The 24,865-nt window shown below is 42.2% G+C and overlaps 1 protein-coding gene across 6 annotated transcripts in view; it reads left to right on the top strand.

The window, feature by feature from the left end:
- Positions 1-445: 445 nt before the first annotated feature.
- Positions 446-24,865, top strand: part of PPP1R9A (protein phosphatase 1 regulatory subunit 9A) — a 149,715-nt gene continuing 125,295 nt past the window's right edge. For 2 of the 6 annotated variants that reach the window (XM_052801745.1, XM_052801723.1), the window contains exons 1-2: positions 690-953; positions 2,318-4,005. In XM_052801745.1, coding sequence (XP_052657705.1) covers positions 2,542-4,005 — 1,464 coding nt within the window. In that variant the 5' untranslated portion in view covers positions 690-953; positions 2,318-2,541. Of the gene's footprint in view, positions 559-689; positions 954-1,797; positions 1,925-2,317; positions 4,006-24,865 lie in introns of those variants that run through there. The other 4 variants (XM_052801765.1, XM_052801755.1, XM_052801729.1 and 1 more) reach the window with 3 other exon arrangements.

Below are 24,865 nucleotides of genomic sequence, written 5' to 3'. Positions count from 1 at the left end.
GGCGTGCTGGTCGTGGTTGTACTCTTAAGGGTAATCCGCCGTCCCAGCCAGCGGTTGCCGGCACAAGCAGCGTTCACAGAGCTGGTTAGGGGTTTGCCCGGGTTCGTTACCAGCACGTTACTCTTTCGTCCAGGCTGGGTTAAAGACCGTAATAGCCAGGGAGGGAGTTCGCTGCGTCGTGACCTGTAGCGAGTTCTCGGTGCGCGGGGTGCTAGGCGCGCCCCACAGGTTTCCCTGCGGCGGGCCGCCGGACCCTGCGCCCTCCCGCGCGAAGGCGGGCACCGAACCGGCCCGGTCCTCGCGGGTCGGGCTGGAAACAAGCGTTCCCGGGAGGAGGAAGGAGGCGGACCGCGGCGGGGGGGAGCCAGCGGGGCTCGGCGCCGGCGAGCCCGCCGCCCGGGCGCGGAGGCGGCGTGGCCGCGGCCGGGCCCGGCCTCCGCCGCTCGGCGGTAACCGCCCGGGGCCGGACTGCAGCGGGAGCGCGGCTGCCCGCCTCCCCCGCCGCCCCAACCCCCCCCCCCCCCCCGGTGGAGCGAACCACTGCGGCTCGCCGAGGAGGTGAGGCACCTGTCACCCGCCGGCGGCGGCGGCGGGCGGCCCCGCGGCGGGCGGCGGCGGCTCGGGGCGCCTCCCGCGGCGGGGGCGCGGCGGCAGCGCCGCGGCGGAGGGGCGGGCGGCGGGCGGGAGCGCGGCTGCGGCGGGGCGCGGCGGCTCTCCTCCCCCGCGCTGCCGCCGCGGGTGTGCGCGCGGAGCCGTATCGGTGCCCCAGCCGCCGCCGCCGTTGCCGTCGCCTGCAATGGCGTTGAGGCGCCGCGGCGGTTGCTGCCTCCTGTCAGGCGGGCGGCGGCAGCGGCCGTTCTCCACAGAGGCGCCGAGCCGCCGCGGGCCGGAGGAAGAGCGGGGGCAGCGCTGAGGCGGGAGGCTGGGGGAAGCCCGCCGCGGCTCTCGGCTGGGTAAGGCGGCGTGCGCGCTCGGCGGGAGACGCGCTGGGCTCCGCGGGGGAGCAGCCCTGTCACCGGGCTTTTGTTTCCCGGGGCCCGGCCGCGCGGGGGCGGCGGGCGGCTGCCCGGGCTCTGCCCCGCCGCAAGGTGCTGCCGCCCGGGGCCCCGCGCCGCCAGCCCGCCGGCACGGCGTGGCGCGGCCGCCCGAGGGGGAGCCGCCGCCGTCGCCGCAGGGTCTCCGGCGCTGTCCTCTCAGGTTAAGTTTATCGCCTCCTGCGAGACCGGTCTCGCCGGGAGCCGCTGCCGAGTGGCCTTTTCGATCGCCCGTGGCGATCGGCGCCGCCCGCTCGGGCAGGGGCGGCGCGGGAAGGGGCGCGCCTCTCCCGCGGCGGCGGCGGGGTTCCCTGCCTTGGTACGAGCGCCGTGCGTTGCGGCGCCCAAAACGAGGCGTCCCCGGCGCGGCGGGAGCGGCGGCGGCGCGGCCGGGCGCGGGCTCGCGGAGCCGGGGCTGGGGAGGAGGAACGGAGGGGAAGGGAGAGGGGTCTGGGTCTCGGTGAGCCCTGCGCTGCCCTTCGCGGGCGTGCGGGGGCCGGGGGCGGCGGCGGCCGAGGCCGGCGAGCTCCGCGGCTCCGGCACGGCGGCCCCTGCCGGGCCGGGGGGTGGGAGCGGATCCAGCCCCTGGCTCGGTTTCTGCAGCTCCTCCTTGGGCACCTCCAGGCCCTTCCAGGTGCTAAAACCGCTGCCCGTGACAAGGGGCAACTTTCTCTGACTGGATTTCACTTTCTTTACCATGTCAGCTGAGGATGTTAACTTTGGGTGCAGTTTTCCTTATTTCCTCGAGCTGCAGTTTAATTTGCCTTTCTAAGTGTATTATGTTTGATGGTATTTCTACCATTATGTTTCTCTGAGAGAGCAAGGGTTGTTTTGCAATGCCTCAGGGAATCAGAACCATCATGTTTGCATGAATTACTTTATAGTTAGATGTAAGTAACTCAGAGGTTTGGTTTGGGGATTTTTTTTTTAATTTTTACTTTTTTTAGAAAAGTTCAATTACACAGAAGTAGTGTTATTTTCCTTGTCACATTGCCTTTCCTTTGCATGCATGTTTGTGGCATGATGTGATACTTTGTGAATGGTAGGATGCGATAACCTGTTCTTTCACTATTTGCAATCTATATTATAGATTGCAAATTACGCAACAATCAATTTGAAAAAGTTTGTAATGACAAGTTTTCATGTGTCTGTGCAGTCTTAGGTTGTATTTTTTTGCTATTTTTTTGTAAACACATCAAATAAAGGTAAATGGAAATTGTGGCTTATATTTCAAGAAGTACAAGTACCCGGTGTGATTCAGAAAACCCTCCTTTCTATTACAGGTTAAATCAGCTGTTGTTCTTGAGAGTCTTCGGTTGCACTGCTTTGTCAGAATTGACCACATGTGTTTAGATATTTGCTTCCAGATCTTCTGTCCAGTATGGCCCTGCTGAAGGGCAGTGCCCCCTGAGAAAAACAGTCCTCAAGCAGAATCTCAGCTGTGACAAACTACCGAGAGCAGTACCACAGAAACTATGTAAGCTGGTTCTGTGCTCCTGGAGTAAACATGATGAAAACGGAGTCTTCAGGAGAAAGATCGACCCTCCGAAGTGCCTCTCCTCACAGGAATGCTTACAGAACTGAGTTCCAGGCGCTGAAAAGCACCTTTGACAAACCGAAATCAGATGGGGACCAAAAAGCGAAAGAGGAAGGAGAGGCCTCGCAGAGCAGGGGAAGGAAATATGGCTCAAATGTCAATAGGATTAAGAACTTATTTATGCAAATGGGCATGGAGCCCACTGAAAGTGCTGGAGTTACCTCTAAAACCAGGGGGAAGGGTGGCCCTCCATCACCTCAAAGACGAATTAGGCCCAAAGAATTTGTAGAGAAAGCAGATGGTTCAATTGTAAAACTGGAATCATCTGTCTCGGAAAGGATTAGTAGATTTGACACTATCCATGATGGTCCTTCCTATTCCAAGTTTACTGAAACTCGGAAGATGTTTGAGCGAAATGCTCATGAAATGGGACATTCCAATCGCTACTCCCCAAAGAAAGAGAAAGTTGTTTCCAGTGAGCTTCCAGATGAGTGGTGCAGCTCTAAGTCTCACAGAGGCAGCACTGATTCACTGGACAGTCTTAGCCCAAGGACAGAGACTGTCTCTCCAACTGTGAGTCAGCTCAGTGCAGTTTTTGAAAACACTGACTCGCACAATGTCATCGTTGTAGAAAAGTCAGAAAACAATGAAGAGTACTCTGTAACTGGTCACTATCCGCTAAACCTCTCATCTACTGTCGCAAATATCTCTTCCCCAGTTGCAAACCTTGAGGGTTTCAGTCCTTTGAAAGATGCTAGCACGTGGTCTCCCCCAGCCAAACAGAGTACAGGCGTGATGTCTGTTGAGAACTCTCAGCAGAATAGCACGCCTTCAGCACCGAGACAGAAGACGTCCACAGGCGCTTCGGCAGGTTCAAAAACAACTGAAGAAATAAAGAAGAGTACAGAGGCAAGTGCTGATTCTGTTGAGAGCTCTGCAGCGAGTCAACAGGATTTGGTCAACGTGCTTGACAGCGAAAGATCTGTGGACAGCTGTGCTAGGAGTAAATCAAAAACAGAGACAGAAGTTTTGTTGCAAAAGGAACGGTCAGAACATGCAGAGGGTATCTTTGATAGACCCGAAGCTGCAGAATTACCAAGAAATGTAGCATCAGGTGGTGATTTTGCCACAGACGCTGTTTCAGATGCTACTGAGTCCCATTATGATGAGGCAAGTGAAAAAGAAGTACATGAAGATGTGAATGATTTTCAGAGTTCCCATGTGTATATGCACTCTGACTACAGTGTATATCGGGTACGATCGAGATACAATTCTGACTGGGGAGAGACAGGTACAGAACAGGATGATCAGGATGACAGTGACGAAAATAACTGTTATGAACCTGATATGGAATATTCTGAAATTAATGGATTGCCAGATGAGGATGAAATCCCAGCCAACAGAAAAATACAGTTTAGCCGTGCTCCAATTAAGGTAAAGTTTCCTACATTCTTTTTCTGCAGTTTGGTTCTTTTTCAAATGCAACTTTATTTGAAGTAGATTTTGACATCCTATCTTGCCTCTGAAAAGATTGCAGAGGATCTTTTGATGCATGTTCTTATTACAGTCAGCCAGTGAGCATAGTCTTAAATGGAGTAAGGAAGTTGAGCTCTGGTGAGCTTGTGTCATTTCCTAGACTACTTGACGGCTGATTAAGCCAGCAAAAATTGAGAATGACAGCTGAGTTTCTGAAGTTCGAGAATTTTAACATGCATGTTTTGACTTACATGACTGAACTGTAATCACATGATGAAATGTAGAAGTGGGTATTTGGTGGCCGTTGTGCTGCTTGGGTTTTTTTGTTTTGTTTTGTTTTGTTTCATTTGAAATCACAGCTTCTTTAGATCAAATGGCTTTTCTTCAGCTCTCACCAGATGTTCTTTAAAGTCCCTGTGTTTAAACACTGTGCCATGAAATAACAGTGTGATTCTGTCTCATTAGTAGAGGACTATTAATATTCTGTGTCTGAATTAGCATCATCTTTTCTAGTAGCATTGTCACTTTTTTAAAACTTTGAAACATTGATATATGTATATCTAGTATATCTCAGTGCTACAGAAAGGCAGAAGTCAGTTGATTGAAATACCTAATGAAGGGTGGGTTTCTTGGAGAGCTTTTTTGGTTTGTTTTTAAGTACCTTGAAATTACAGCTAAGAATGTTGTTTCAGTACTTTCAGTTCAGGAAGGAATAACTAGTCATGTTTTGTTGTATCAGCTTTTTGCTGCTGAGTCTCAGGTTAAATATAAAAGTATTTTACTTCCAAGTTGTTTATAGTGCACATGGTCTCAAATGGACAATTCAAAAACATAGCCATTTTTCCAGAAATGGCTCTTGAAACAGCCATATATCACGGAGTAGTTGAAATCTAAACGTTTTAAGATTAAAAATATGTAATTGAAATTGACTGTATTGACATTAATTGTGTGAGTTTAGCAAGGAAAATTACTAAACCAACAAACAGAAGTTTCACTATCAAACCTGAAGTATGTGCTTTACGAAATCTGCATTTATGTCACCTATGGTTTAAGTTGGGGTAAGATGTGTATTTGTATTAGGAAATTTTCAACTGAAAGAAGCAACCAGGTTTTCACATCTGTTTATTGGGGGGTGGAGGGAGGGGAACTGCCTTGTGTTCTTCAAGCTTCAAAGAGATCATTTTTTACACTGAAACAAAATATTCCAAGCTGAGATAATGGATTTTTTTATTTTGTTTTGTTAGTATTTTATTCCGGCTTGTGTCATGGACCAAAAATTCTAATGGTGTTTGTGCTCCCTCTAGATTATTCCCATAATTAAACTAGCTGGTTTTCTTTAATATTTTGGGGGGAGATGAAGTAGAGAAAACTTCTTTACAAAGGATTATGTAAGTTGTCCCCTCCCCACCTCCTTCCTCCTCATGCTGTACTAATAGACAAGATGATGTTCTCTCTTCTGAAAGAACTACCAATTATGTGCAGAGGTTTGTTTTATCATATTTATTACGGTTCTATCAGATAAGAATCCAGAAAGTGACTCCACTGTTCTGAAAGAGCTAACAGTGACATCCGTACTTCAGTATATTGCTGTCATCTGAATCATGCTGTTGTGCCAAGTGCTAAAAGAGTATTCTCTCAATTATTTAGTTATAAAATTTTTCTTTTCTTCTCAAGTTTTTCATGCTATATTCATTTCAGATTACATATTATCAAGTAATAATAACAGTCCATCAGGAAAATGCTCTAAAAGTCATTTGTGTAAATAATAAAAGAGTACATTTGTCATGGTTTTAAGCATAATGCACTCTTAACAAGCTTATCCAAAGTGAAAGAATCATTGCTTTAATTATTTTAGCATCTTTATTGTAGATAGGAAGAAAACAGAATAAAAGCTGCATTGAGAGAGAACAGTGTAGGAGGGATTGGGAGGTTTGGGAGATCCCCTGCTTTTTGTCCCAGGTGCCTCCAGTGCATGCAATCTGTTAGTCATGTGGGGAAACAGAAGTGAGACTATGTGGAAGGCTTGCACTATGAGAAAGAAGTGCAGCGCAAGTTGTGGAAAATTAAAAACTGCTTCTCGACCCTTCCTCCGTTTTCTCTGCAGCACTCTGTAGTTCCTTTGGCAGAGTCAAGCAGCATAAGCCCAGGCAGGCTGCCAGCGGCATCAGGTCACTGCCCGGCCATGCCTCTGTGGGCAGGGACCTGGGAAGGGCAGCTGGAGAATCCCCTGGTGGGTCCTTGGAGGGTCTTGGGTCTCTGGGCTCTTGTGCTGCCTCTCTGACAGCACTGCCAATTCGGCATGCTGCTAGGAGGTTATGAACTGGCTCTGGCAAGCAGTTTCTGCCCAGCAGATAGGTACCAATGAGCAGCACAGAGGGCAAGGGGGACTTCGAGTTCTGTCCCCTCACACAGTGCTAGTGGGTGAACTTAGCCGATTGCTCCCCGTACCCATCCGTTACATGGGGATGATGCTTGCTAGCTGAATAGACAGCAACTATTTAAGAATGCTTCTTTTCTAGGCAATTTTGTGTGTTAGTGGGCATAACTGGTTTCATTAATACTTTCCTGAACATCGTCTCATGCATAGCATAACTGAGAGAGAGGAAAATACAAAGCAATGTAGGAGTATTTTCTGAACTGTTGAAAACTGATTTGTCTTTATTAAAACGAAGCAATTTGTACTTAACTACTCTGCTAGATAATGGTGTGAAAAGTCCAACCCAAACTCTAGATGTTTAGCATTGATTTCACAGTATCGTACTGCCATTCTTCTCCTACAGGTGAGCTCTGAAATAATTAACAAAATTGGCATTTGAATGTGTAACCTGTGAAATGAGTGAGTAGTTATTGCCATAAAGTTGTTACTTGAAGGTCTCAACAGGTTTACATAAACATCTTTGAACTATTTTACCGAAGGATTTTTCAGGTAGACTTGTTAAGAAGTAAATGAGAAGAGTGCTGAGACTGAAGGGCAAAGAGATTTCCGTTACCACCAAGGGGAATCCTTTCTGTCCCTTTAGGGGAAATGCTGTGGACTGTGAGAAGTAATGAAGTATAGGCAGAATGATGAATAAATAAAATCTTACTCATCAAACTGATAAAGACTGAATTCTGCTCATCTCCCAAGAAGGAAAAAAACCCCAGTTATTGAGAAACTTGCTATAAATACTCAAGTCAACAAATGCAGGAAATTCTACTCTGTTACAGTCTGTAATTTTGCTATCAGAGATCCCATGCTCCATGGGTCATTTACTGTGCTCTAGGATTATGGGATATGTTTGCTGATCTCATCTCTGTTGAAAGTCCCTTTAGGAGTAGGTGGCTGCCCAGGGGCCATTGCAGGCTTGGAGAGTTTCTAGGTATTTGGAGTGTGGCATTGCTGACGTGAGCAGTTGTGCGTGTCTGTGGGAGGTTAAGTCAGCTTGGTGCTGTTCAATAAAAAAGTAGCCTAAAAGGACCCAAGAGTTGGTGCTGTTAGCGGCAGTGGGCATGAGTGTGTTGCTAAACAAGGGATGTGCACATTGATAATAGCAGTTGATATGAGTGTTTATATTGGAATATAGAGGCCTTCATCAGCACTGGCCTGTTCTTGTGTTGGGGTATTGTGTTGCTGTTCAGGGATAGAACTGAAACTCTCCAAGGCAAGTGTAACAGCTGAAAAAGTTAAGTAAATGTAATGAGGAAAAAAATACCCTGGTCTCACCAGGGATACTTTTCTACACAAAAAAGCAGAAACTCTGTGATTTATTGGCCTTTTTTTGAGTTTTGCAGGGTTTCCTGGGGGTTGGGTTATATGCTGCTTCCCAAACGTTGTGGGCTAATTGACAAGGTTTGCCAGTAGTGCAAAATTCATTAGCTCATGGCTTTCCACACTCTAGCAAATGGAAATGTATTGATTGTCCAAATCATAGTCCTTTTTGAGGCATGCTTCATTCATCCTGGATAGAATTAGGATGGAAGAGTAACGTTCACCTCTTCTCCTCTCTCCAAGTCCAGAATGTCTGGTATCTTGATAGCTGATGGCTGCATCTTCAGTTAGTGCCCTATTTCTGGCACCAGGTATACGTTAAACCATTTAAAGCTGCTAGCAGCAGTTGGTGTCTCTTGCTGAGCCTCCTTTTGCAGCCTTCTGCTCTGCTGACTTGGCTCTCCCTGGCTAAGAGGTTGGAGAGGGTTGGGTAGTATGTGATCAGACCGGATGGCAGACAGCTGGTAACTTGTGGTGCAGTGAGGGGTTTTAGCCCAAGCTGCTGCTGCAGTTTTTGGGGTTCCATAGGGTGCAGTGGTGGTGAAGGGACCTCTCTGCAGACTTCTCTGAGTTTTGGGGTAGGTGTGAGAGAAGGTAACAGGAATGGAAGTGATATAGCAAACAGCTCTTCTATGCTTCAGCTAATTCCATACGAAGGGATTATGATCACTAGTGCCTGTGCCTCATATGTTCTTCCTCTCTTTTGTTGGGCAGTATGACTGAATCTTATACCCTTCAACACTTCAGTTTTGCAGATCGTGTTTTGTTCAAATGGTCTTCAGGGATCCGAATTTGTGCTTCCCTCTCTTTTTTTTGAAGTGAGCCTTTGAAGAGGTTTTACAAGAAGTGCTGTGACTGTAGTTTAGTGTAAAATATAAATGACATTTGTGTTTAACCATTGTTTTGAAATTTCTTATGAACTAGATGGTGATTTTTCTTATTAAACATCAGTTCAAGGAGCAAGTCTTTATTTTAGTTATTCCTCATTTCTCTCACTAAAATGTATTTGGGAATGTAAATAGTGGCAAAGAAGGAATCTGAAACAATCTGACACTAATTACTTTGGAAATTTTTTACTCTCTAAAATATTATTCTTTGTTTGGTAAGCATCAAAATAAAGTATGCTGGAAACATTTTCAAGTTTTGAAATTTGTTGAAAAAGAAAGTGTTTCTTTGCCTGATTCAGTGTTTAGTATGGTATTTACCTGTTGTTGTCAAAATGTTGATGAACTATTTTGCATCATAAAAGTCATAAGTGAAGGTTACCCATCCACAAGCACTCTACAGTCCTGGGCTCCAAACTCGCCACTGCTTCTATTCGTGTTTTACTTAAGTGAATATGGAGTTGGATTTAGATGACCTCCAGATCTCCCTTCCAACCTCAGTGAGCCTATGATTCTATAAATAAAGTAGTCCCAGTGGGTGTTAGGACATTGGTTGAAGGCAGATGTAGAAGACAGGACTTGCAGAAAGATCCTCAGGCTATATCAGATTTAAAATGATTACAGAATCTGAGAAATTCATTCACATTTGAATGGGTTGATTAAGAAACTTTACAGATAAAGATGTGAAAGATGTGTAGCTTCCTTCTGAAATCACTGAAAGAATATTTTGCTTTCCTTAGATTTGGTTCTCTACTCTAGCTCCTGTGTCCGTGCTTTGTTTACAACATTAGGAGTGGATGGTAGTTTTGGTTAAAGCATGAAACTAGGTGTTAAGTAGGCTTAGGCTATGTCTCCTGTAATGTTGAATAAATCACTGAACCTTTGTGCTGGTATTTGGATTTTGTAAAATGGGCAGCAAGTTGGTAATTAATTCATTAATCTTGACTTGTGAAGTAGTTTAACATACTGAGCTATTGCTTGGGTAGCTTGAAACATGTATTCTGCTACATAAAATGACCTTATACTTTTTTCAGGTATTGTGAGGTATGGGAAATTCTACAGGCTTAAGTAGTAATAATACGTGTTGTACTGCAAGGATTGTGATGCTAACTTTCATTATTTGTAAAAGTTAATGTAAAACCAGGTTCTTTGTTCTGGTAGTAGGATATGTAGAGCGTTTCTGGGACCTGGTCTTTTATTTCAGTTACATTTGTTACAAAAGGCACAAACTTTTATATATATTTGTCAGGGAAAGGAATGAGAAGTAAATATTAAGGATTCAAAGACTGGATGGTCTCAGATAAAGAACAATAGTGACAGGATAAAGCATTCCAGAACAAGTTGCTATTTTGGTTATTAAAAGGTCAGTTTGTTCTACGTGGTTATCACGTGCATGAAGTGTATTGCTGAGTTGGAATTCTATACTTTCACTGGATGAGTCTTTCACACACAGTAATTTCAAGTGCAAAAGAGTTTTCTTGTATTAGGTATACATGGAATTATTGGAATACAGTAGGTGGAATAAAGTTACTTGCCTACCACTATATGCTGTGGAGACTTTAACTCTTGTATAGGTCATAATTTCACTACTAGTTCTAGGGACCAGTTATTCTGGATGCAATGTTCACACACCGTTACTGAACTAAAAAGAAATAATGTTGCTTTAAACTGGGTTTTATAAGCATTGAGGACATTCTAGAAGAGCCGTTTGTAGACGCCGAGTTTGTATTGAATAATTGGCATCAGAGGTTTATGTGGTTTAGATTGAAAGGGGTTTCCAGTTAAAGGTTTTGAATTTCAAAAATGCAGACTGAGAAACTGTAGGGAAATGGTTTGAAATTAGTTGAACCAAAGAGCAAAGGTAGCTATCGGTGGGGTTCTTGGAACCTCTTTGATTCAGAATTAGAAAAAGCATGTAGGATTTGCATCCCAAGAAAAAGCAGAATACACGAGCAGAATAATTGCAGACCTAATCAGAAGAAAAGCCAGCCAAAGAGAATATCAGAAGCTAGCCAAGAACTTGCAAGGAGTGGCAAAAGTAGTTGTTTAAAAAAATGAAGACTGTCATAGAGTTCAGAAGTCTTAAGTGTGATTAAGATGTTGCCGAAAGTCAAGCTGAGTTTGACCTTGTAAAGGAAAATAATCCAAGTAGTTAAAAGCTATTTATCCATTAAAAATGAAACAAGAAAGAAGCTGGGCGTTATGCAGTGAGCATGAGGTTATGATCAGAGCTATCATCCCCAGCTTGTATTAATATTTTGCCTTCATTTTTGGTGCAGTTGGTTGTGTTGAACATGAAATCGGGATTAAGAGTGAAATAAAAGCATACAGGTGGAAACTCTTACAGTGGAAATTCTTACAGGGAAACGAAGATGAAACCTAGAAGTTCCTAGTGCTGAGGTTTGTACGGGGCTTGGTGAAAGAAGCTGTATTTTAGAAAGTCTTGTAGCAAACATTTCAAAACAAACAGAACACTATCAAAATAGAGATGGTATTTAACTGCGGAACAGCAAATGCGCTAGCTATTTTTCAAAACGTAGAGAAGAGATGGTTCTGGCAGCTTGAAAATAATTATTTTTTTTTCTGTAGCAAAGCAATAGAAAAAAAACTAAAAAGAATCAAGGCAGGGAGGCAAATGGAAAAGTGTCATACATGTAAACGGATTTATGAGAGGTAGCATATAATGTCTGCCTTTGATAAGATAGAATACTGTTAAAAATTTCAGTAGTTTTGTCTCAGAAAGTTGGAGCGTGCTAATGACAGTTGCTTTTGACGGAAAGTGGGGAAGCCTTATCATTGCATAGGATTACAGTAAAATATGGATGACTGGGAGGACTTGAGTAGTGGGGATGGATTTATGAGCTAAGAAGTTTTATAGTAAACTAGTGATTCATTTGTAGGGGATGACAGCTAAGGAGAAAGCCACTCTGTGTCTCGCTTGCACAGAATGACAGCAGTAACCTGCGGTGCGATGCAGCTGTGTGGAAGGGAAATGGCATTCTAGATACATGAAGCAAAGTATTTTAGTAGTGGTAGTGAGTGTCATTTTATAACTCGCTAAGGAGACTTCATCTGGAACGTGTCTGGTGGATTCTGCTCAAGGCGAGTGAGCTTGCAGGAAGAGTTGCAGCAACTTGCTGCTCTTATCTGTCTTTTTCTTGGTTAATTCTATCATAAAACAGGGAGCTTAAGAAATTTATCTTGCTCAGTGAGGGATGACAAAGCCTGAAAAAGAGCATAATTTCTTCTCTGGTATATCCAGAAAGGAAAAGCACCTGAAGGCTAAGGGGCAGCATTCCACTTTTAAGGTGGAATTGAGCATTTTCCGACTAAGATTAAAGAACTGTAATAGCAGGCACTCTTCTACTGTGTTCCCAATAGACTACTGTGTTGTCTAACAGTGTCTATTAATTCTGTTAAGGGTTAGAATTTCCTTCAGCACTGTTGAATTTGCAGGCCACAAATAATCTATTAAAAAAAGTATCTGACACCTCCTGTAATTAAATAGTACAAAGCGATAGCTGTTATTCTGTGATGTCCTTTTTTATATAGAAAGTATTCTAGTGAGAGCAGAAGCTAATTTTACTCACTAGAGTTGATTCAAGAGACCTGTCAGATCACTCAGATATTTCCGTATGATAAAGTCAGTGGAAGGTGTGAATACAGAATTTATCTCTGAGACCCGTTTGCCTTGCGTTATTATGCATACAGATGCACTTCTTAGTCTATGCACATCTGTAACTTTTTATGTTCCTCTCTGCAGTTTCCATCTGCCTTAGTATTCAGTGCATAATCTCAAGGGCATAAGATGCTGGTTCACATTGAAAGGATATCTTTTAATATTCAGACTATGCTGCATGTAGACCTAGGGCCTTTTATTTGATAAAATACTGTACTTCAAATTTACAATTCACATTATTTGTTTAAAAGCAATAAGCTATAGAGGCTTTTAAAAGTCATGCTATTAAACTTCTGTCTAATTCATCTAGATCATGGCCTTTATGATAAAAAAAAATCCCAAGGTTTTATCCAGCTTGTAATCGTCTTTACATCTTTATAAGCTTGCAGTCATCTTTAAGATGGACTCTGACATATTTAGATACTGACATATTTAGACTCTGTAGGTATGTAGATTCTGACATATTAAAACATTTACCTGTTAGTTCTGCCTTCTTAGCAGCCCAAAGATACCTGCTCATTAATGTTGACTTGGGTGACTGTCCAGTAGATTTTATTGTGCATGGACTGCTTAAACAGAATACTCAGAATATTTTAATACTGTATTTTTTTGCAAGGGCAAACCAGAGAGAACCCATGAATCTAGAGATTTAGAGCACTTTTGAAAAAGCTGGTAATTTAGAAGTGTGGCAAAGTGCACTAATGCAAATGAGAATGTTTCAGTATGGTGTTTGGGAGCATGGGGCTAGCAGTCCACGTAGTTCTTTACTCCTCTTTGTCCAGCCTTTTTCTTTGAAGTAGTTGCTCAGTTTTACCTCCCCTTTATTAGTCTGGTATGTTGACTAAAAATTGCCACCTTGATGTTTTGCACATTTCTTTCATGTTGATATTTAAGATGAGGGGAGGGAAATACCATTAAACGGAGGGGTTATTTTTTTTCTTTCTGTTTATTTTTTTTCTTTTTCCCCTTGTCTTTGTATGGCCAGTAAAGCAATTTCCAACCTTAACAGCTGTAGATCCAAAATAACTGCTAAGACTTACTGTGGTTTACTACAAGTGCGTGACACAGTCATTACCAGTAAGTCTTGACCATTGTAAAGGGGAAGTTATGCTTTACCAACCTCATAACCTTCTACAATGAAATGACTGGCTTGATAGATGAGGGGAGAGCAATGGATCTTGTCTACATTCATTTCAGTAAGGCTTTTGGCTTAACATCCTCACAGAGAAGCTGATGAAGTATGGGCTGGATGAGCAGACAGTGAGGTGGACTGAAAACTGGCTGAACAGAGAAGTGGGCAGACGGGAACCTCGTGAAGTTCAATGGGGAGAAGTGCAAAATCCTGCACCTGGGGAGGAAAAGTGCCATGCACCAGAGTATGCTGGGGCCACCCAGCTGGAAACCAGCTTTGCAGAAGAGGTTCTGGGGTCCTGGAGAGCAAACACTACATTGAACATGAGCCAGCAATGTGCCCTTGTAGCAAGGAAGGCTAATGGCATCCTGGGCTGCATTAGGAGGAGTGTTGCCAGCAGGTTAAAGGACATGATCCTTCCTCTCTATTCAGCACTGGTGGGGCCACACCTGGAGTTCTGGTTCCTGTTCTGGGCTCCCCAGTACAAGAGACATGGACATACTGGAGAGAGTCCAACAAAGATTGGATTTAGATTGGATATTAGGAAGAATTTCTTTACTGAAAGGGTTGTCAGGCATTGGAACAGGCTGCCCAGGGAAGTGGTTGAGTCACCATCCCTGGAGGTATTCAAAAAGCGTGTAGACAAGGCACTTCAGTACATGGTTTAGTGGGCATGGTTGATGGTTGGGCTTGATGATCTTAAAGGTCTTTTCCAACCTAAATGATTCTATGAGAGGTCCATGAAGATGATTACAGGACTGGAGCATCTCTCCTATGAGGAAAGGCTGAGAGAGCTGGGACTGTTTAGCCTAGAGAAGAGAACGCTCGGGGGGATCTTATTAATGTGCATAAATACCTGAAGAGAGGGTACAAAGAAGATGGAGCCAGGCTCTTTTCAGTGGTGCCCAGTGACAGGATCAGAGGTGATGGGCACAAACTGAAACACAGGAGGTTCTGTCTGAACATCAGGAAACACTTTTTCCCTCTGAGGGTGACTGAGCACTGGCACAGGTTGCCCAGAGAGGTTGTGGAGTCTCCATCCTTGGAGATGGTACTCAGAAACCATCTGCACATGGACCTGGACAACCAGTTCTAGGTGGCCTTGCTTGAGCAGGGGGGTTGGACCAGATGACCTCCACAAGTCCCTTCCAACCTCAACCATCCTGTGGTTCTGTGGCCTCATTTAAATCAGAAAAAAAAAAATTTCCTGATAGTGAACTTTGGCAAAGCAAGCAGCTAAATTGCATCCAAGATGAATTCTTTTAATTTTATTATTTGTAAAATATACTAAATGACTTCTCCTATTATTTATGAAATTAAAAGAGTGCATGAGGTACAAGAGTGCAGAAGGTTTTGCAGATCCAAAGGTGGTGCAGCAGCCCCAGTAGGTTCTCCCTGATTGTAATAGTTAATGTTGTTTAAATATATATGAATATTTTAACAAGAGCTCATTGAATACAGCTTGAATTTTTACCTGTAATTACAGATAGTTAAGTTTAATTTAAGGATTGATAGTAGCCTTTTAATGTTTCCTGTTAATGAGAACCTAGACCCACCACTGTCAACCAAAATAGCTATCTAGGAAAGGATTTTAAGGGTTTTTTTGGACATGTTTTGTTGTGTTAACAGCATGAGCAGATTGACCTAACCTTCTAAGTAACATTTAAAAATACAAAAAAAATTTGGTGGAAATTTTTAAACAAATATTATTAGTTAAATATTTATGATTAAGAGGAGAAATTAAAAACAGCCTGTACAAAAATAAAACTTTTGAGGAGTAGTGTTCATTTGCAGCGGAGGTAAAGCCCGCTAACATTTTGCATATAGCAGTAGCTGAAGTCTGTATGGCTGTTGCTGTCCTGCAGCTGGGTAAGCCTTGGTTGGAACAGAAACGTGAGCTGAGCACTCGGTGAGGCCAAATACTCAAAAACCCTGGTCAGGCTGGTAAATAATTCCACACTCTGCTGTACACCTTCAGTGCAATCTTAAAATTACTCACTTTGTAAAACGTACCGAGCTGCTAACATTGTCTAGTTTATCTATGAAATCCTTCTGATAATGATGGAGAGAGATATCTTGCTGATTTCGTAAAGCTCAAGAGCTCCCACAAGAGAGGCCAATGTGTATGGCCAAAGATGACCAACAGCGATTTATAAAATGTGAGAGAGATTAGTGGGAAGTTTTTTGAGTAGCACTTTGAATAAAGGGATTAAAACTGAAAGACAGTGAGTAAGTATAAAGTAAATTGTTCTTCACTCCTTTGGCTTAAAAGTGGATCTGTTAGAGCAAGGCTCGTGGCTATGTATGATCTATGTTATTTATTTTATTTTTTCTAGTCCAGAGGGTTGCTTGTGTCTCGTAAATCCTGGACAGCCCCTGTAGTTAGTCCATATATAGTTAATCCACAGCAATGAAAACCATGGGGGCTTGGCCAGGGTGGTGGTGGAGCAGTGGGGGTCTCCTACCCCAGCCAGGTGACGGGGTGGGAGTGCAGGCTGAGTTGGAGCCTCATCAGCACTCAGGACCCTGCCCTGTCTGGGTCCTGCCCTAGCTTTCATAAGCCAATGCAGGTGGTACACAGTAGCGCTGCACTTGCAGCATTTAGGACTCCAAGAAGCTGTAGGGCAGGTTTGTGGCCTTTTTTTTCAAGAGCTAACTGCTTACCACCGCATCAGTAGTCCTGCAGTATAGCATTATCTGAAATATGCAGTTGAACCCTCTTTTTGCCATTTTGCCTCAATTGACTTCCTGATGTTATCTGAGCATTGTAGTCTGCCTTGTAGATTTTTTTTTTTTTTTTTTTAAATGTAGCTTCCGGTTGTCTTCTCTTCTTTTTTCCCCCTGCGTTGTTTCTGGACACTTCCCAGGCTGTAGTTAGTTCTGTTGATGGCATAGGACATAATTTCATTTTTTAACCTTAGTTTTCTTGGGCGATATAATTGGCATTTTGCATTACATTAAAAAATAATTTAAAAAAAAGCTTCTCTTTTAATTGTCAGTTTATAAATTTTTCTCGCTGTTTTACATAGAGCATGTTCATCACTCAAAAGACTGAAGAATTTACTGTGGTGCTTTTTTTCCACTGAGTTTATTTTGTTACAGCATTATCTGTGGATTTTGTTTATTGTGTTTTATTATTTGTAGTAACTAAATGTGTGAAATGTAGAGCTTCATATCCATAGAGGCTCTGTAAATGCTGTTCATTCTCTGGTTGTTCTCTCCACAGATCTTTCTATCTGATCTCACTCTTTGCTTTTGATAGCTTGCTTCTTTATTGTATGAGACAACAAAATCTAGATGTGCCATATGTCCCATCGCAGTTTTCCTTAAAACTGTGGCTGACACCTGAGAGGAGAGGAAGCATCTCCTCTGGGCCGTGTTGCATGGAGTATCTGCTTCACCTGGCCAACTTATAGGTGGATTTGCTGCCACCCATTTTTAGAAGATACACTTGTACACCATAAAGTAAGAATTAACAAACTTATTTATGTATGCAGATACTTAACTAACAAAATATTGTAGTGGTAATTCATCAAAAGGCTTTGAAAGAGAAATTTTGGTCTTAAAAACTCTGTAATATATTCTTATATGATAAATATAATGCTCCCAAGGGTGTGGAGCTTGCTTTAGCTGCAAGAATTTTTGCAGTGCAAGGTAAACCTGCCAGGAGGGTGTAGCAAAAATGTCTGTTAAGGGTAAGCATGGCGTGACTTCTCTCTGGTATAAGGTATTTTTTGTTCTCTTTTAAACAAGAGTGGTACTATAATCATGAAATACTAGATCAAATTCTTTGTCTTTTATTAGCACTGGGATTCGAAGATACAACATCACTTGGTGACTTGCTGAATAATAGTTGTCTTTTAATGACTGGCTTGGATTACTTTGAAAATGAAGGTCAAAATTTTATCTTTTGTTTCACTATCTGAAAAAAAACACCAGCAGAAGAAAAGGAAGACTGTCCCTCATGCCCCTTTCAGACCTCAGTTTTGATTAAGTTCCTTAAGTGAAAAAAATGCAATTGTAGAATAAATTACATTTTAAATACCTTGCTCTGAATCAACTGCTTCTCTAATATCCATATCCATATATTTGGTGCAGACATCAGTGTTACCATCAGAAATAAGATATTTTGGGGAGACTCTGACATTGTGCAGCCCTTTGTCATGCTACCATCATGAACTTGATCAGTAAATTAGCTTAGTAGTACTGATAGCAGATTTCCAGGAGTTATACCACCACCTCTGATTCAGTTCAGTGAGCTTGCATGTAAGAATTCCTGACAGCACATGATGGGGTATCAAACCGAACTATACTGTGCTATACTATGCAAATTATACTGCATAAGATTGGCAGACGACAGTGCTGGAAACCATCATTACAACACCACTGAGTCACGTGTCGTCTTCTGCACCATTTAGTTAGCACATAGGGAATAGAAAATAAGGTATCAGCATGCACTGATAACAGGGCAACTGGACAGACGCGATGATGGCAATGACCTGAAGAAGTGCACAGATACTAATTTTTCTGCTCTTACACTACATTTGGCAGTGCTGAACAGAGTGGGCATCAGGAGAGCTGCAAAACTGACAGGCAGTGCTTCCTTTTCTCATGGGTGCGTGGCAGCAAGTAAACTCGAAAGAAGCAAACATGAATGGGAAAGTTTTGTAACATACAAAACCTGAGAGTGGTGTAATACAGCAAAATAAGGTGGCACTTCATGTGAAACAGCTTGTCAAATTGAGATGACTTAGGGGAGTTTTTCTTAAACATGGAAGCACAATTATGACCATTAAATGCTGAGGGGAAACCTCTGCATGAATTGCCAGTGCACTTGCCACCTCTGCTAAAAGCCTAGCAGTGAGATTGTAGGGTATTTTTTAGCTAAGATCATAACAGCAGCGATGTCATGGAATAGAGGGTTTTCAAGTGGGGTTTTTTTGGTATTATCACAGCACTGTTGAAGTATAATGTGAATGTGCCTGCAGAACTGCTTCAGTGACTTAGCAATATTTTCCAGTCTCACCTGACTGATACACTTACCTGCACTGCAAAGACATTTCTTAATTTTGCATCATGGCTAAGGAAAAAGGTATAGCTTTGTGTACAGTCTGCTGTAAGAGAAAGATTCAACGGCTAATGAGCTAGAAGAGAGTGAACCAAAAAAAAAAGGAAGCTACAGCAAACTATCTGTGATGAAAAAACAAAACCTGAGAATTGTGGGGAGTACTGGCCTTTACTCTTTGCTCTGACTGTCTTCCCAAAGCAACCAGCCCTGGCAATTGCAGTCTGTTCTGCAAGGAGCCTAAAACAGTATGCTCAACATGTAGTCCGCTGTCTAATTATACTGAGTACTGGTGGGATGGTCCCTTCATCCAGTTACAAGAATTGTGTCAGAAAATGTCTGCTTCAGGTAGATCTCGTAATGAAACCATGAACTGATGCTTTATTGGAAACAGTTTTAATATCTGGTAGCATTCAAAGAAATGCACAGCTATTCTGATAAGAAAGCAAATGACTTAAAGTTCCAAACTTTCAGTACTTTTGATGTATACCTAAAAAAAAATCCTGCTTTTTTGGGTGACAGTTAATAACAAACGGCATCAGCTTCATGAAGAGAGTGTAGTGCCTTCAGTTGGAAGCAGTTCTTGAGTTTAATTACTAGTCAGTGAGTCTCCTTGTGTGATCACATCACAACTCTTTAAGCTGATCAAGGAGGTGCTCAGAAAACCTTTGCTACTGCTTAACGGGGTTTCTTACTTACTGATCTTGGAGTGCATGTACATTATCTCGTGAAGGCTGGCAGCTTTTTTAGGTGTGTTGTGAATCCATAATCAAATTTTACAAAAATCTTTGGCTTCTCCATGCAGTTAACAAAAGAGCTTGAAGAAGGGATAACCATCTTTGGAACATGTGCCTATGAAGGGGACTCAGACCTCCCTCCCTCCATCATTTTCTAGGAGAGCATCTACCTAGATATTACACTACAGGTTACATCATTTGTTCTTCCACTCTTTCTGTTGAACCTGGGACCAAAAGAACCATCTATACAGAAAGAATTTGCAGGTCTCGGCACTGGAAAGAACACAAGGGCAAGTACAATTGTGTACCTTAATATTTAGACTGTTGCCCTTTGGCACTGAGGGCAGCTTTGGGATCTGTGATGTGCTGAAAAACTTGTTAAAATGAAATAGATAAGGAGCTATTAGATTTAAAAAGAGATTCTTTGACTTAAAAGGAATTGAATTTTAACTCCCACATAGTGAATGAGTGTTATAACCACTTGGCCTTTTATATGAAGTGCACCACTGTTATCTCTTCCTCACCTGGATAGGCTTTCATGAAGAGAGTTAGAGCTTTCCTGGTTTTTTGATCAGACGCAGCAGTCACCTGCCTTTGGGAGGCAGTTGTAGTCTTTGAGCCCTGAGTAAAGGGAGGCATCTCTTTGCAGCTCTTACTAGGGCTGTAAGCTGCAAGAAGTCAGAGAGACTGCAGTACTCCATAAATTGATTCTTGACTCTAGGCAGGGCCTCGGTCGATGTTTGTGCTTACTTTGTGGAGCACCACCCCTAACACAACTTAATTTTGCTTCAGATTTTGTGGGCGTTTTAAGTGATGGACTCCAGATTTTTAATTTAGTGAGTATATAAATGTTGTGTTTTCCTTTGACCAACTGATAAGACCATAAGTACTTTACTGGGTTGTAGTCTCCAGTTAGTGATAATAAATAGTATTTATTTCTCAGACCAGACTCCTCTTCTGGATGCTTTTCCATCCTCTTCTCTTCAGTTGCCATATCAGTTGAAACCTGACTTTTTTTTTAGGTTGTCTCTCCCATTATGCTATTTGAAAGCGGTGGCTGGGAGGTGACAAAGACTAACATTTAACTTCACTATTCTAAAGCAAATTGAATGTGGAGCATTCCCCAAGGGGGAAGAAAAGTTAAATAAAACATCAATGAATAAAGAAGCTAGAATAATTTTAAAACCAGGGTAACCAGGATAGGCTTTCTTATTCATGTCTTGAAGCTGCCCTGGTTTTGATACACAGTCAGAGCCTTATCGAGGTATTCACTTTGTGGCTAGAATGTCTCTCTGTCTGCATAATGAATATAAATAAGCCCAACAGATAACATAGTAGGGAGAGAAACAGTCAGAGGAAGATGAAATAATGCTTAGTTATGCAACTGGGATTAGTGGAAGAGAGAGGAGGAGAACTGAGACCTTCAAATTTTAATGGAGAATAAAAATCGTAAAATTTAGATAACTGCTTTTGGGGAATCTTATGATAGTGATGAATCAATGTCATAATACTACAGTTTAGAAGGAAAATATTATTTGCCTTTTACAATGTATGCTCACTGACCTACAGGTAGATGAGGTACAGGTGAAATCTGGGGAAAGAGCCAGGAGCTGCAGCTACCCATGTTGGAGCGCTTGCCTCCTGCCTGCACCGCTGCTCTGTCCTTCACCATTTTGATTTGAGAGAACTTCTGCAAGGTCTTCAACATCTTCAAAACACACCTCCCACATTGTCATAGCTCTTTACTAACTGTGAAACCAGGTTTCAGAAATTAAAAAAAGGTGGGTAATGTACTGTTGACAGAATTGTACCTCACGTGTAACTCTGGCTGACGAGAGTGGGTTTGTTGTCAATCATATCTTCAGCAGAACTGAAACTGAAATTAATATAGAGGAAGTAAAAGAAAGTGGCTTCAGCCTGTGCTTTGAATTCCTGGTGTTTTCAGGATAGTACTGACTTTCTTCTTTGCAGCAGTCCAATGTGACTTGATACTTGTTTGAAAATATTATCTGTCATGGATGTAATTATATGCTTGGCCAATAGAAGTCGAAAACAAATTACAGTTCCCAGAATCTGTACTCCTTTCCTTTATATAATGGTATCAAGCTATGTTCAGGAAACAAAAGAGATTTAAGAGTGGGGGGACTGTCATGGGGAACATGTGTATGTATTGCTCCAGGCAGCAGTATAAATTAGGTGTACCTGAATTAAAATTAAACAAGATGGGTTGGTACCAAAAGCAGTGTAGTTGTAGCTGTTTGGTGCTCAATAAAAGACTAATTTACTTTGCAATGTAGTCATATACTTTGTCTTATTTTATGTGTTACGTAAAATAAGCCAAGCAAATTCTCCTTACGGAGCCTGCCTGTCCAAATGCTAATTGCTGATGGATGGTATGTATTCCTCACAACAAGAGACTGTGAATTTATTTGATGGTTTCACAGAATTTTATTTATGGTAATTCAAGGATGTAGTTTAGAAGGCTTCCAATTTGAAGACAAAATTCCTTTCATGATTGAATTGAACATCTAGGATCTTGCGTGCAACTAAATAAATGTCTGTTCTTTTCCATATACCAGAGGACACGGGTGCAGACTTCTTGCGAAGTTTTTTTTCAGAACACAACATTTGAAGAATCAGAGATTTTTCTCTTGCAGTTGGAGGGGGTGGCTGGTTCATCTTTATGTCATTCTGTAGAGGCAGCTGTATGTTGCTTTATGTCTTTTACAGATGGTGGCCTTTTTTTCTTTTTCCTGTGGTGGTTTAAAGCATGCTTACACAGCAAGTACAGTGACTCTTCCTGTGCTAACCTATGACTGAAGGTGCTGGGAAGCTTGATGCAGAGATGTTAAGCTAACAAAATTATTCCATCCCATTGACAAGCTCGCTGGACTTCCAGTCTTTTAAGTATCTTACAGCATGATAAGACCTGGCGGGGGAGGGGGGAGGGTGCTACTGTGTGCCACAGACTTTGATTTGATTTTTTGTTTCTGTTTTGCTAAATTGTGGGCTGTAGAAGGACAATAGAATCCTGCTGTTAGTGAGATGCAAATTTACGCCTGCCCCCAGTGTGATGAATTCCTCTTAGCCAAACTTAAAGTTTGGGGGTTGGTGTTTGTTTTTTTCTCTCAGTGGATATCTTAAGATAATGTATTCTTTATTGTGTTCTTTAAGTAGTTTTCAGAGTCATTATATAACACGGAGGATTTTGTGTTTGAATCTGCACAAGATATTTTTGCTGTTATGTGGGGTTATCTTGCTGCTGTATCAAACTTTCTTCTGGTACTGCAAATTAAGAAATTAGTACACAAGAAGCATGTAACAGCAAAGGAGAATTTGATGTGATTTAGGACTCTTTGCACTGAGTGCAAAGCTGTGCAAAGCTATTTCAGTTTATATTCTTAGAGAAGCCCCCTGAATTTTTGCAGTAGGTGATGGCGTTTCTAGTTGAGAAGCAGCTTAGAAGATTGAGCTCTGAGAATTATTTCAGATATTACGAGCTGGTCTTTTCTCTCCCAGGTCTTTTTAAAAGCTTTCAGAAATGCTATTTGGAGCACTGAAAAAGAAAACATAGTTTCCCACAGTATAGAGTAAAAAAAGTAAATCCATTGCATATAATATGCCATGGTGTTGTATTTAAAATAAATGAAATGAACTACCCAATTTAGGCACTGACACAAAGACAGACTTTGTCCCTCACGTGCCCCCCCCGCCTTCCGTGTTGTGGCCTTGGACCCTGGCTGCATGTCAGAATTTCTGCCCAAACATTCCAGAGTTTCTGGAATTCTGTGGGAAACAGCAGATGCTTGACAGCAACTCATCCCATTTTCCAGAAAGCCCCTCTTCCGCCTCTGCAGAAAAAAATGGTCCTCTCCTCCCTGTGTTACTGGTGGCAGCAGGCTGGGAGGAACTTGACTGTTTTGCATACAAAATCATGTTTTTTTTCAGACTGCCTGTGTGCATGTATGTGTGCCTTCAGTTAAAAACCTTGTCTGCAAATGTATATTGTTCGTGTTTTGCCTTGAATTCAAATTGCAGTGTGGATTGATATTGCAAATTGATATATGTTGTGCAATTTGTGCAAGAGGAAGAAGAAACCACCTAGAAGGCACTATCTAAGGCCAGCTATTTTTATTCTCTATTATGTTTTAATTTGCTCCAAATGATGGGTTTCTCTGTGGCTGAGATGCTCGTGCCTTCTAGTTTGCACAGTCAATTTAAACATTTGCTGAATCATGGCATCCAAATAAAAAATTGCAAATGTCAAGTACTGTATTTAGTGATACTTAAGTCTGCACATACGAATTAAATATAAATAAGCAAAATATTTTGCTGCATTATTACCTAACTGTATTTCTAGAGATTGCACTGCCTAAAGCTCTAAAACCTGGAAAACACTCATCAGGTTTCAAAAGTTAACTGTTGTTGAGCTCACCTATTTTCAGCGGTGTTTGTAGTGGAACTTGACTGGGGACCTGTGAAGGCCTAAAACTCGTACTTCAGCCATCTCCGTTGTTTAAACACTTCTCAGAATTTCTCTTGCTGCTGGAGTCTGTGTCCCTGATTTACTGTACCCCATAGCAGTGCAGCAGAAACTTGGGAGGCAATTTGGGTTGCACGAGCACTGAAGAGCTTGATCTCCTGCTTGTGCTTGCAGTGTTCAGTGAGGAGTACCGTCTCCTCTGGCCCCATGTCAGGTTTTCAGGCACCGTTCGTGACCTTACAGTCTAAACATTACAAACACTGTTCTAAATAATCCTATTCTACTTTGTGTAAAATAAGTAAATCTTAGGCTTATCTCAATAGCTACAGTTCAGCAACTTCTCTTCCATTTCCACATGGTACCTTCTAAATTTTTTGAGTTACTTATCACCCTGATGACTTCCCCATGGTTAGTCCAGTTACCTTGGAAACCAGTTTACCTGCACATCTAATCTCTGAACTGATGAAATAATATGTACTGCCTGCAGATCAGTTTGAAGGAAGCTTTCTTCTGTCTTAATTGAAGGATGTTAATCTCTTTGTTCAAGAAGTATCAGAATTTCAGAGGGGTTTTTTTACGTTCAAGTAAAATGTTGTGCTTGTTTTTCATTTTAGTCCTTGAAAACACAGCAAAGAGGATTAACATTATCGTATATTTTGAAAAAGATGTAAATGTCTCTTACGACCAACTGCTTGCAAATAAAAGTTAAAAAATACGGAGAAGCACAAAGCTGTTTACTAATGGTTGAGGCTACATTATGCAGCTGTTGAATCAGCGTTAGCAGCAGAATTTAACTGCATAATGGTAGTTCAGAAGTGTCTCCTTGTACAGTTGTGGCATAGCTGCTGCACAGAGTTGCAAGAAGGAGTTTGCTCCTGCCCCGGCAGTGGTGAGGAGCACTGGCTGTGCCTCTGCTTCGTTATCCACGTAAGTCCAGGCTTCCTTGGAACAGACTATCCTGAAAGTAGTATTTTTCTTGTCTTCAGTGAGGTAGGAAAAAAAAGGAACAAAAAGATACTACCTTTTTTTTTCTCCTTAGCTTTTCCTTTAGTTTTCACTGTGTGCTTGCTGGTCTTGTGTTCATCTCCAC

Source organism: Harpia harpyja, chromosome 1, assembly GCF_026419915.1.
Source record: "Harpia harpyja isolate bHarHar1 chromosome 1, bHarHar1 primary haplotype, whole genome shotgun sequence".
Lineage (NCBI taxonomy): Eukaryota > Metazoa > Chordata > Aves > Accipitriformes > Accipitridae > Harpia > Harpia harpyja.
The sequence above is the reverse complement of the archived record's forward strand: the minus strand, read 5'-3'. Positions and strand labels throughout refer to the sequence as shown.